Below are 13,938 nucleotides of genomic sequence, written 5' to 3' on the forward strand. Positions count from 1 at the left end.
TTACTGTAATTTTATTTTAACATGAACAGTGTTGTGATTTGAGAGTACAGATTGTTCTCAGACTGATTGAAATATAAAGGATAATATTTCTAACGGTAGCTTTCTGTAGATGAATAAGACTATCATATCAGTTAAACAGAACTATAGTTACTGTCCATTTGATTTTAGGAAAGAGAGAAACTACGTGAGGAGAAAAGGAAATATCTGGAACATCTAAAACAATGGAGTAAGCGTAGAGAAGACATGGAATGTGATGATCTCAAGGTAATATGATTTTATAGATGGGTGGTATATAATGCAGGTTGCCTGTGGAATACAGAGCCTATGGCTGCAATCCTGAATAGACTTAGTGCAAGGTAAGCACCATTGAAAATTGTGTGACTTGTGCGTAAAAATGCCTCTCTAGGAGAGGTAGGTGTGTTGTGTGTCTGACCTTTCAAGGCCCCGAAGCCCCGCTGAGTCACTTTGCTTGGGTTTGGCATGTTTGAGAAACACTTAGAAAAAGCAGTAGATTATGTAGGTTATCATGCATAATTTTGAAAGGTATGTCCACTTCCTTGCCATCATCCTATTTATTTATTTAATTTGTTAACTGCCCAGAGATGAAATTTTGGGGCAGTTTACAATAGCATAAAATAAGTTAATTTTTTTTACAAAAACTTAAAACAATTTAACAATTTAAAAATAAACCAGAGATTAAAACCTAAACAATTTAGGAAGCTGATTAAGCTTGGGTGAAAAGATGGGTTTTCAGGTGTTTTTTGAAAAATACCAGAGATGGGGAGGATTGTATCTCAGCAGGAAGCGCATTCCACAATCTCAGGGCAGCGACCGAGAAGGCTTACCTCTCTGTGTAGCTACCAAACGAGTTGGCGGTAACTGGAGACAGACCTCCTTGTAGTTGTTAGGAGAGGAGAGCTGGTCTTGTGGTAGTAAGCATGACTTGTCCCCATAGCTAAGCAGGGTCTGCCCTGGTTGCATATGAATGGGAGACTTGATGTGTGAGCACTGCAAGATATTCCCCTCGGGATGAAGCCGCTCTAGGAAGAGCAGAAGGTTTCAAGTTCCCTCCCGGGCTTCTCCAAGATAGGGCTGAGAGAGATTCCTGCCTGCAACCTTTGAGAAGCCACTGCCAGTCTGTGAAGACAATAGTGACCTAGATAGACCAATGGTCAGTATATGGCAGTTTCCTATGTTCCTACCTCCTCAGATGACCTCAGTGGGCGGTGGGGCTCGTAGTGAAGAAGACGGACTTTTAAATACCCAGGGCCTAAGCCATTTAGGGCTTTATAAGTTATAACTAGCACTTTTATTTTGCCCAGAAACCTATTGGCAGCCAGTGTGGCTCCATCAGCAAAGGAGTAATGTGGTCTCTCTGAGATGACCCAGAGACCAACCTGGCTGCCGCATTCTGAACCAACTGAAGTTTCTGGATTACATATAAAGGCAGCCCCACGTAGAGCTCATTACAGAAGTCAAGTTTGGAGGTTACCAACAGATGTACCACTGTTTTGAGGTCATTGATCTTGAAAAACGGGTGCAGCTGGTGTATCAGCCGGAACTGATAGAAAGCACCCTGGCCACCGCCTCAACCTGAGAAACCAGGGAGAGGTGTGACTCCAGAAGTACTCCCAGACTGCAAACCTGTTCCTTTTGGGGAAGTGTGACCCCATCTAGAACAGGTAGGTCAAAATCGTCTGCAGAGTTCTGACCCTACACAATAAGTACCTCTTGTCTTATCTGGATTCAGCTTCAGTTTATTCTCCCTCATCCAGCCCATTACTGCTTCCAGGCAGGCATTTAGGGAGGATATGCCAGCTCCTGAAGAAGTTGACATGGAAAAGTAGATCTGGGTGTCATCAGCGTACTGGTAACACCCGGCTCCAAATCCCCTGATGATCTCTCCCAGCGGTTTCATGTAGATATTGAATAGCACTGGAGAAAGTACAGAGCTTTGAGGTACACCATACTTAAGCTCAGATTTCGAAGAGCAACAATCTCCAATCGACACCATCTGGAATCTGTCCAAGAGGTAGGAGCAGAACTACTGCAAAACAGTGCCTCTCACCCCCAACACCCTCAGGCGTTCCAGAAGGATACTATGGTCGATAGTATTGAAAGCCGCTGAGAGAGCCAAAAGGACCAACAGAGGCAGACTTCCTCTGTCAATTCCCAATTGGAGATCATCCATCAGGCCGACCAAGGCAGTCTCCACCCCATAGCCTGCCGGAAAACCAGTTTGAAATGGGTCTAGATAATCAGTTTCCTCCAAGACCACCTGGAGCTGAGAGGTCACCACCCTCTCAATTATCTTGCCCAGCCATGAGAGGTTGGAAACAGGCCTATAATTGCTCAACTCGGATGGATCTAATGCAGGCTTCTTTAAAAGAGGTTTAACAATTGCTTCCTTGAGACAAGGAGGCATTCTGCCCTCCCTCAGAGAAGCATTTATGATTTCTACCAGGCAGTCTACAACAGCCTCCCTGCTAGATCGAACAAGCCATGTTGGACAAGGGTCAAGAGAACAAGTGGTAGGCCTCTCTTCTCCAAGCATCTTGTCCACATCCTCAGGAGTCACAAGCTGAAACCGATCCAGTTGAATCACATAAGGAGTTACTGGGCACCTCCAGCTCAGACATCAAATTAATTGTTGAGTTTCCTTCTAGGTCAGCCCAAATCAGAGATATTTTATCTGCGAAAAACTCTTTAAACACATCACAGCGGGTAACTGATGTCTCCAAATTCTGGTTCAAGGGAGCGGGGGCAGATACTAATACCCTCATAACCCTGAACAACTCCGCTGGACGTGAACTTGCAGCGGCAATACGGGCAGAAAAGAACTGCCTCTTTGCCGCACGTGTTGCCTGAGCATAGATCTTTAAATGTGCTCTATGTTGCAGTCTTTAGACAGTGGTCTTCTGTATAACAAAATGATCTGGATCATGATCCATTGCACTCATAAGAGAGTGCCAGAGACGTAAGTTTGGGCGGGGTATAAATTTAATAAATAAAATAAAAATAGGAGTGGGTTCTGCCCCTGTGCAGAACCATTTGGGCAGAATTGACTAGCATCTCGAAGCACTTAGCCCCGCCCATGGTCCACTTTCTTAGTTTGGGGTGGGCTAGCATTTTCACTTCAGTTCCTTTCAGACTGCTATTTTGTTGGCACCTTGGACATTGAGCTCTTTTGATTTGAACTGTTTTTGTGGAAACAAAATGGAAATTATGTCTATTATTGCTTTATTCACTGACTTGGATTGGACCTGACCATTCTTTCTCTCAACATTTACATTTTATTCAAATCAAATGGACTATTGGATGGCTTTACTCTGCTTAGACTCTCTGCTACACTATTGAGTATTCTTGTTGTTTCCTTTTAACTATGGATAAGAAAAAGACCCTTTAAACGTCTCTGTTGCAATCTGCTTTGTTTCGGGGGAGGAACATAACTCCTCCACTTGTAAGGTTTGTCTTTTATTCTTCCACCAACTAGAAAAATAGAGCCCATTGTATGATGGCTGCCCTTTATGACATTGCGCTGTGCCGCGGCACGCTGTTACCCAGGTCTTCGGTTGGCGCTCCCATACCTTTGACATCTGGTATGGTATCAAGTTCGTCACGAAGCTTGGTGTTGAAGTCGGTGTTGGGATCTGCCATTGCACAGCCTGAAACCTCGACATGAACTGCCAGAAGGTTTGCCTCTGACACGCTGAAGGTGCTGAAACCGCCCTCTGACTTGTCCCATCTTAAGTGGCAGAAGTGGGGGGTCTACGGCCAATCATAGACCTACGGTGGCTGAACCATCATGTGGACATGCGCAAGTTTCACATGGTGATGTTGCAGAGCATCCTTCCTCTCCTCCACAGAGAGCAGTGGTTCACAACATTAGATCTCCGAGACACCTCCATACAGGATCCAACACAACCACAGGCAATATTTCCTGTTCACTGAGGGGCACCAGATCTACCAGTACAATGTGCTCCCATTTGGTCTGGTGATGGCTCTCCGTGTTTTTACAAAATGCATGGCCATGATCATAGCGCACCTCTGGCCGCAAGGGTTGACAATTTCCTTCTTCCTTGACAACTGGCAGGAAGGATAAAAGATTAGCTTCACAGGTCTCAACAGTCCTAAGCTTGCTCGAGGACTTGGGCATCCAAGTGAATTGGTCAAAGTCCAAGCTCCAGCCAGTGAAACTACATAGATAGACTACATAGGCCTGGACAATACCACAGGGATTGCTTATCTAAACTGCCAGAGAGGGACAGTCTCTCACTCCCTTTGCATGCTAAGCTTGCAAATTTGGAATAGGGCCATAGCACAATGGATAACCCTCACTGCTATCTACATCAGTGGAGCGGAGAACACTTAAGTAGATCATCTCAGCAGATCACAACTTTTTCTACAACACAAATGGGAGATCAATTTCCGATACCTCCAGCCATTGTTCCGGACCTGGGGGTCCCCAGAAACCAACTCGTTCGCTACATCCCTTAACAGGAAGTTCCCCCAATATTGCTTGAGGGCCGGCATTGGTCGCAGCTTGAAGGGGGATGCCTTCCAATTCAGCTGGTGTCAAGAGTTGTTTTAAATCTTTTCTCCTTAACCCCTGTTGAACAGAGTTCTGGCGAAAATCCTGCAGAAGTCTGCAGATTATATATTGATTTATTCGTGATTGCCCCAACAGCCATGGTTGCAACAGGCACTCAGATTGTCGAAGGGTCGCCACAGATGTCTGCCTCAACACGAAGATCTTCTAATACAGGAGGGCAGAAGACTCCGCCATCACGACCTGAAAACTCTTTATCTTGACAGCAAGTGGAAATGATTTAGGCTGTATACTCCAAGGCACGGTTTTCTGCCTCATTCTGCTAAATCTTGCCAAGTCTTGCTATACCTCACGAACTTGAAGCAGCAGAGGCTGGCCGACGTTTCCATCAAAGTTCATCTGGCCACTCTTTCTGCTCGCCATCCCCAATGGGACAGAAAGACAGTTTTCTTGCATCCAGACTCGAAGAGATTCCTAAAAGGTCTGAACAACCTCTACTTGCCTATGCGATGGCCTACTGAACAATGGAGCTTGTCCTTCTAACAGAGCCACCTTTTGAGCCCTGGCCTATAAACATCCAAAGGTGGAGCCCCCAAAGTCCATACGGGATCACTCTACCTGGGCTGCTGCTGCTGATTCTTCTTCTTATTATTATTATTGTTGTTGTTATTATTATTAATATTATCATTATCATCATCATCATCATTTTACATTTTATATCCTGCTCTACCTCCAAGGAGCCCAGAGTGGTGTACTACATACTTAAGTTTCTCCTCACAACAACCCTGTGAAGTAGGTCAGGCTGAAAGAGAAATGACTGGCCCAGAGTCACCCAGCAAGTATCATGGCTGAATTGGGATTTGAACTCGGGTCTCCCCGGTCCTAGTCCAGCGCACTAACCACTACACCACACTGGCTCTCCATGCTGCCTCTACCGCCCATTTGCCTGGCATTAAGCTCAAGAGGCCATCTGTGCTGCAGCAGTTTGGTCTTCTGAGCATACCTTTGTTAAACACTATACCTTGGACTTTTGCTCTGCTGCTCAGGCCAACTTTGGGAGGGGTGTACTTTAAAAGGGTCCTACCTTAGCGTACTTCACCTTCCTCCAGACTGATAGCTCATTAGTCATCCACTTGTATGAGTGCAACAGATCACAATCCAGATAAACAGGTTGCTCACCTGTAACTATTGATCTGGAAGTGATCTGTTGCAGTCATAAGACCCTCCTGTTGGCCCTGCTGCAGTATGTGAAGTGACAAAACGTATGTTTCTAGAATGTGGAATGCTACTTACCTTGAACTGTGGACTGGTTCCATATGATGGTTAAATCCAAATGTTGGTCCTTCAGGAGCTGAGGAGATAGTGCTAGCCCGCCCCAAGTAAGGAAGTGCACTACATGCAGGGAGCAGGGCTAAGCGCTTTGAGGAGCTAGACAATTCTGCCCAAATAGCCCCGCGCAGGCGCAGAACCCACTCTTATGACTGCAATGGATCACTTTCAGATCAATAGTTACAGCGGAGCAACCTGTTTATATGGATATTCTATAGTCTGTATCTCTTATATCTTATGGACCTTTTGAGGTATTAAGATGAAGTTGTTTGAGGGAATATCTTTATATGCTGTCTCCACTTTAAAACAAAACCTGTTGAGGCAGATTAAAAAATTGTAGTTGTAAGTGCAATATATAAAGATTGCATGCATTCCCAGTGGCAGTCTTTGTAAAATACAGGTCAATGCACATATCATCTTGCTGTCAGAACTTTCATCAACCACACTAGAATTAAAAACTTAATTTAAAAATCATGAAAACAGATTTCAGGAATTTAGCAAGTATTTGGTTTGCTTGGTTTTGGCTGATGTGATAAGTAGTTTGGTACTGAAATGCCTATGCTTCATCAAGAAGAAAGAATTTGGAATATCCTGATTTTGTTCTTTTAAATGGAAACCTTTCAGGTTTTGTGCAATATTGAAGTTACATAAACAAATGCTTCCATTTGAAATTACATTAAAATCATGAACTGGCAGTTCTTGAGATAAATTCATCTTTAAGCTGTGTAAAGTAACGTGTGCCGTCGAGTTGGTATCGACTCCTGGCGACCACAGAGCCCTGTGGTTGTCTTTGGTAGAATACAGGAGGGGTTTACCATTGCCGCCTCCTGCGCATTATGAGATGATGCCTTTTAGCATTTTCCTGTATCACTGCTGCCCAATATAGGTGGTTCCCATAGTCTGGAAAACGTACCAGCGGGGATTCGAACTGGCAACTTCTGGCTTGCTAATCAGGTCATTTCCCCACTGCACCATTAGGTGGCTTCTTAAGCTGTGTACTCTGTAGCGATTCTTCTCACTCTCTGGACTTATTGGAATGCTCATTATTTACTGAATTGGGGGGGGGGGTGGAGATTATACATCTTCACAAGATAGATGCCTATGGTTTCGTTTTTATTTTTTAGCTTGACTAAAAAGGCTGAGTTTCAGATCTTTGTTCTCAAAACAGTTTTTCAAATACAATATTTGATTATCAAACATAATAATTAGATTTATTTATTGTGTTTATATACCACCTGATATGTGTATTTCTAGAATCTCTTCTGCAGCAGACCAAAAGCCATGCTACCACTTAGCTAGTTAGCCGACAGCTCTTTGAGATGTGTAAAAGTTGTGTGTCAAAAAACAATTTCACAATATTATTGTTCACACTTCAATGAAGCATGGCTTCCTCAACTAAAGGACTAAATTAAATTTAGGAAAACCATGTATTGCCTCCAGTTCACATTCTGTGTTAGTTATTTTCTATAGAGAACAGGGTGCAAAATCTCACTTGATTGATATATGTGAACTGATAAGCATCTGGGTTTCTCATCACTTCAAGGCTTCTCTTTGGTGTCTTACATCATCACTGACTTCTGTTTTTAGAATTCTTTGTTTTAAGATGTACAGCTATATCTATCTCAAGAATAGTTTTAGCTTATGTGTTGTCTATCTAGCTGATACTGTTAGTGATATGTGTGTATGAGACATACAATAAATATCCAGTTGCTTACCTTGTATCACAGGAACTTCCACTTCCAACTCCAGTGAAAACCAGACTACCTCCTGAGATCTTTGGTGATGCTGTCATGGTCTTAGAGTTCCTTCATGCCTTTGGGGAACTCTTTGATCTTCAAGACGAGTTTCCTGATGGAGTGACTTTAGGCAAGTTTTAATTCTTGCCCTTTTTGCTTTAAGCTATGAATTCCTGCATGCTTCTGATGTGAGTTTTGGATTCATTTTTTTTTTAAATATCAGGATTTCACTTAAATTTTGAGTTGGTTCACATGCATGAACTGGCTAAAAAAAACATTTGACTTGGGATTACCTGAAGAAGCCTCTCTGTGAACATGGCTGTATGTGGAAATAGCACAAACTCACAGCTGTAAAAAGTGTCAGCGTGATAATTGGTATGTCTTCAGGTTGTGTACAGCATATTTCATGTAAAGGCTTTTCTGTGTAGTCCTGTACATGCAACTGGTTCATATATGGCATCTGGCCATAACATTTATTTTTGATAATGTGAAGCCTCCTCCAGTCAAGTGTGTCTGAATGCGTAGTTAACAGTAGTTAGCATGTAGACTGCCCTCTTCTGTCTCTCTCATGTCCTGGAATATATTACTTCTACCAACATACAATTTGCTGTGGTCAAAAGCCTCTGATCTCTCTGTGGTTCCTGTTAAGCTGAAAAGTGATTCTGCAGTACATAGAGTGGTACATCTTGTGTGTCAATCATGGGTGTAGTGTTTGTACTCTTTCTCTCCCAGCCCTGAGAGGAGACTGGAAATGGGCCAGTTTGAAGGACGATTGTTACCTTATTTGGCTTCAGGACTTTCAATTGATTTAATTTTTAGGCTGCAGTCTTATGTACCCTTACTTGAGCATAAGTCCCATTGGACTTATGGTTCTTATTCCGAGTAAACATGCATACCTTGTTAGTGCATCATGCTCTTCCTGGTATGTACATGTTTGTCAACAGTTTAGTACCTGATCTTGAGATCTATATGTGCGTAGACACTGTAGATCTTTCATGTATCCATGGGTCCATATTCTTACCTGTTTTGGAGTAGACCTGCACATACAGGGGTGTGTGAGCCAGCTTGGTTCGAGCTTGGCTTGATGCCGAGCCAGCTCGGCTCAATGGATTCGGAGTTGGACCCCCCCAGTCAGAACCAGGCCTGATTTGAAGCAAGCCAGCTTGGAACTCTACTGGTAAAGGAGAATCTGGTGAGGATTCCTCTTTACCAGTAAAGGGATTTGTCCTAATTGTAGAGGGGGTGGGAGGGAACTCACAAGTGCCGCTGCCGTCCTCCACCAGGGTAGCCCAGGTCTTCCTTGGCCCGTTTTTGGGTCTCCACACGTGCCGAGACCCAAACCGGGCTGGTGGGATGGGGTGCAGGAGCCTCCGGCCACAGGCAGCAGCACTTGTGAGTACCCGCTGACTTCCCTCAACACCTGGGACAGCCCCCTTTACTGGTAAAGGGGGATTCTCTCCAGATTCCCCCTTTACCAGTAGAGACCTGAGTCAGTTGAACTGACTTGGTTCAAACTTGAACTGGATGCAGTTGACTGGGCAAAACTGGGCTGGGTCTGCTTGAATCTGGTGTGGATTCAAGCCGAACCAGCAAACCCGGTTTTGTGCACACCCCTACTATCATATTGGATTGCGTGTAATCATCTTTGAAAATAGAGGATCTCCATTCTTGGATTAAATAGTTTGAGTAGGGCAAGTGTGTCTCCTGTGTATCTGCTTGAAAATACTCTATACAATGACTTGGACAATTACATGGGAGGGGTGTCTACTAATTGGACAATTATATTGAAGGGGTGTCCACTAATTGGACAATTATATGGGAGGGGTGCTGCTTTCAGTATTTGTATCAATTATTAAATAGGCTTTCTTTTTTCATCATTATTTGCAGAAGTTTTGGAAGAAGCTCTTGTAGGAAATGACAGTGAAGGCCCACTATGTGAACTGCTGTTTTTCTTCCTGACGGCCATTTTTCAAGCCATGACTGAAGAAGAAGAAGAAGTGGCCAAAGACCAAATTACTGATGCTGAGACCAAAGGTCAGATTTGAGCTCTGCTACTCAAGGCAAAACTTTCACACTAACCAGCATGCATGGCAGTCTGTCTTCAGTTAACATTGCTTTGCTTCAGTGTGCACAACTGGTATAGAAGAAGAAAGGGCATTAGGTGCAAAATGCAGAGGTGATCCTGTGTCTTACAAAAGGCAAATCTTTCAATTATATTCACAGTGGCATGTCTTATTTATGCAATTTTAAATGGCTTCAGGTCTGCAAAGTGCTTCTATTGAACCATTTAGAAGGTGTACGCTTTTCATCGTTGGCTAAATAATCGGTTGTCAGAACAGCACTTGGTTTTGCTTTTGCTTTTCTTCAGTTGCAAGTATTACTGTTGTTCACATTCTGGCTCTTCAGTTAAAGGATGAACAGTGTATATTCATCTTAATCTCAGTACATATGGTTACGACGTGAATGATAAACTGTATCGTACAAGATATTGTATACATAGTCTTCAAAGTTAGAATTGTTCCTAAGGACTGCAAAATCTAGCCTCTAGGAAAATGTTAAATCCACTAAGAAGCAGCTTTAATATTTTGATAATTAGACTCTTGAGATGGTGCTGGCAATTGTGAGACAGCTTTTAGTTTGAAGGAGTTGATTTCACACTGTATCCCCTCATATTTGTGTTCTCACATGCAGCATAAGTTAAGACTAATAGATCTTGTGAAATGCACTGCTTCTAGCTCCCAGAATATATAGATCTTGGTAAATGAAATGTGAGTCGGAGATTAGTACAGATCATAGCATTTGCAGATTCCTTCCAAGGTGTGTGGTAGCTCAGTTTTCTTATTTTTTACTTGAGGAAAAGTTCACAGAACAAAATGTAATACCAGCTTGCCTGCTGTTTTTACCACTTTATTCTTATGTACAACAGCATATGGATATGCTAACTCTACATCACAGTAACAGTACTAAGTCAGGAAAAGTCATATTCTTTCATCCTTTCCCTCCAAAAATGTCTCAAGTTTGGAGGAGCAAGACATTACTATTTATTCATGATTTTCGGCTTCGGGGGCAGGGTAATTTGTTCTGAAAACTACACTGGAGACCTCTGTCTTCACAATCATGTTTCCCCTCAACAATGGCTTGAACGTCTCCCCTCTTCCCCCGAATGTATTTGAAGCATTTATTGTAACCTTAATGCTCACACACGCCTATTTTAAAAGAATTAATATCACTTTTCTGTAACCAGTTGTGGCTGTATGGTGCAATAAGGGCTTGTGGGAGCATCCTGCGCACACACAAATGTGGTTCAGGAATGCTTTGCAGATTTGTATATTTTGTTAGATCTGGTGTCCCACTCCTAGAAATATGAGGTTGGATTCAGAAGTGCAAGCCACCTGAAAATCTGTTCTTGAGGATTGGGAGTGTCTCTGGAATGGTGTGCAGTGGGGAGCATAAGGAAGGAATTGGAAATGGGGGAGGGGCTTGCATGAATGGGAGGGACCTTTTGGGTCTCACCTATGGCTTTCAGGATTTCTTAGCCAGAAGGAAAGAATCTTCGCATGTGACTTGTTCTTATTGTATAAGGAATGTGTAGTCATTGCTCAGTTGCGGGTAGGCCCTTGGCTTGCAAATGTGGAGGACATCACATTTTTCCAACACTCAGTCTGCAGTCAGTATTGGAAGTGTGATTTCTTGACCCCATAGCTAGTGTATTCATTGGAGTAGAATATAGGCTGTCATTGGCAACTCTTGATTAATGACCTGTAACATTCTTCTTAGCATATACTCCTCATGACTGCACCAGTTTGAGCTTATTCTTTTAAAAAAAAATTCTCTTAGAAGCAAGAATTCTCCAGTGTAAATGTTCAGGGATAGTACTCATGTAGTTAATCAGAAAATCAGTTTTATTTTAAATCTTCTGTTTAGGAATCCCAATATTTTGAACTAATTCATGGCTGCATCATAGGCATGCTCATAGTTTTAAACTCCTGCTGTTTGGTTATGCTGTACTCCACATGCATAGCACAAGGTATCATGGTACTTCTTAGAAGCCATTAAGGAAAAAATACATTAACTTTTGTGCAGGAGACTTTTACTCAATGAAGGTACAGAAGGATAGTTCAGCTCTGCTTTCTAGAGATGAAGTAGTTTTTCTCTAGGCTGAGCAAAAGTGGATCTTCCAATTTGGAAATGTCTTTTGAGAAAAGACTTCAGGAATAAGGGTATGAAGAGGAGACTTATTCTTGCTGCTCCCTCACTTTAATTCTTCTCCACATCCAGTAGTTAAAGTGCACTAAAGGTTTGTTTAGAGTTAAACAGCTGTGTGTGTATGTAGTGTTTGTAGTTGCTTGTTGATGCTCCAGAATGATTTGGAGGTTTGTAGGCTCTAGTTGTTGAGTATATATGCACCAAGTGTAATTAGTATTTGTCCCTGATGGTAAAGACAAGGAAACGTGTGTTGAGGAAACACTGTTTTCTGCTGCTGGATGATCTTGCTAGTGCTACATCTAAACTGCCTGAAGCTGCTTTGGAACTGGCTTATTGGTCTGTGTCTTTGATCACATTTGTAGAATATGGAAACTCTTGTGCAAGACAGTGGATCAGCATTGTCTGCTGGCATCTGTGTTTGCTTCTGTTGGTCTTGCACTACATAATAATCCATAATGAAGTAATTAGAAGAAATGTTGTTGAAAGATGCTGTTTTGACTGCTTGTGTTAACCTTTTTACAAGAGCATTTGTGGTTTTACCCTTCTTTGCATGTGTGTGTTCGTGTTCTTGCAACCGGCTTGTGTGCAAGAAGCTTATCGTGAGTGTTGCATGTTTTTCCCTGGCATTTAGGTAGTCTCAATTTTAAGTTGAGCTTATATGTTGTCTCTGCATTGCTTAAAGGCTTGCTTGCTTTGCCTCCCAAATGCAAGTGTTAATTTACACTAGAATAAAGTCTTTATTTCCTTAAAGATTTAACAGAGGCTTTGGATGAAGATGCAGACCCCACAAAATCTGCACTATCTGCAGTTGCAACTTTGGCAGCTGCATGGCCCCAGTTACATCAGGGTATGTGTGGGTTTCACTTTTTTGTTTTGTTCTATTTTACAAAAAGTACATTTCATATTGTTTGCTAGATACTACTGTTATCTAAATAATCTAACCTCATTTTATTGTTAACTGTAGGCTGCAATTTGAAAAACCTGGATCTTGATAGCTGCACTCTTTCTGAGATTCTTCGACTCCATATCCTGGCATCAGGTGCAGATGTAACATCAGCTAATGCCAAATACCGTTACCAGAAGAGAGGTGGATTTGATGCCACGGATGATGCTTGTATGGAGCTAAGATTAAGTAATCCTGGGTTGTTGAAGAAACTCTCCAGTACCTCAGTGTATGACTTATCATCAGGTAATAATCAAACTGGTAACTGGGTAATAAACTTCTTTCCATGAGGAATAAAAATGGCACCATTTCTTGTTTGCCTTCAGATGTGCTTGGGCATGCCCAGGGAGGTCTTTGACTCTCCCCCACCCCACCCACCTTTGAACAGTGCAACATCCAGACCATATCTCAAACTAGTTTTGTAAATCTCCTCCACTCTAGGAGTGGTGTGGCATTGGTTGCTATTTAAAGAACTGACGCCTCTTGGGGTGCAGAACATTCGCACAGTTCATTGAATCCCACCCTTATTGTAGATAGGAAAGTACCTTATCAGGCAGGGATGGGCAAACCTGGTCTTCCAACTGTTTTTGGACTACAACTCCCATGCAATTTGTAGTTGGAGGGCCAGGTTTGCCACCCCTATTATAGGAAGTTTGCTTGCACACAGTTAAACAGCATAGAGATTGTTTGTAATGTGAGATGGCTAAGCTCTGAAATGGCATCATAGTCCACATAAAAATGTTTCCTCTTAGCCTAAGCATGTAATGTCTGTCTAATCCAGTTATCAAAATGTTGCTTCCCTATCAAGGAAAGTGATGGTGGCTCAAAAATTAGATTGACTGGCAATGCAAATAATAGCTCTTTGACTTGCTTAAAGAAGCACCAACCTTTACATGACTCTTATTAGGGGAGAAGATGAAGATTCTTCATGCGCTCTGTGGCAAGCTTCTCACTCTTGTTTCTACTCGCGACTTTATTGAGGACTCTGTTGATGTATTGCGACAGGCAAAACAGGAATTCAGAGAGTTAAAAGCAGAACAGCATCGCAAAGAAAGAGAAGCTGCAGCAGCAAGGTGAATAGAAAACCAAATCTGATAGCTACATTGGAACTCTTGTCAGAAGCATAGCTTCTAATGTTGAAAAAGTAATCTATTAGAAATAGCATATTATGTCAA

General features: G+C 42.4%; 1 protein-coding gene across 5 annotated transcripts in view; it reads left to right on the forward strand.

Annotated features, from left to right (window-relative positions):
- BAZ1A (bromodomain adjacent to zinc finger domain 1A) overlaps positions 1-13,938 on the forward strand; it is a 74,757-nt gene that overhangs the window by 28,653 nt on the left and 32,166 nt on the right. For 4 of the 5 annotated variants that reach the window (XM_053287159.1, XM_053287160.1, XM_053287156.1 and 1 more), the window contains 6 exons: positions 169-264; positions 7,606-7,744; positions 9,502-9,648; positions 12,572-12,667; positions 12,785-13,009; positions 13,671-13,836. In XM_053287159.1, the coding sequence (XP_053143134.1) occupies positions 169-264; positions 7,606-7,744; positions 9,502-9,648; positions 12,572-12,667; positions 12,785-13,009; positions 13,671-13,836 (869 nt within the window). The remainder of the gene's footprint in view (positions 1-168; positions 265-7,605; positions 7,745-9,501; positions 9,649-12,571; positions 12,668-12,784; positions 13,010-13,670; positions 13,837-13,938) is intronic. The other variant, XM_053287158.1, reaches the window with a different exon arrangement.

This window comes from Hemicordylus capensis, chromosome 1, assembly GCF_027244095.1.
Source record: "Hemicordylus capensis ecotype Gifberg chromosome 1, rHemCap1.1.pri, whole genome shotgun sequence".
Classification (NCBI taxonomy): domain Eukaryota; kingdom Metazoa; phylum Chordata; class Lepidosauria; order Squamata; family Cordylidae; genus Hemicordylus; species Hemicordylus capensis.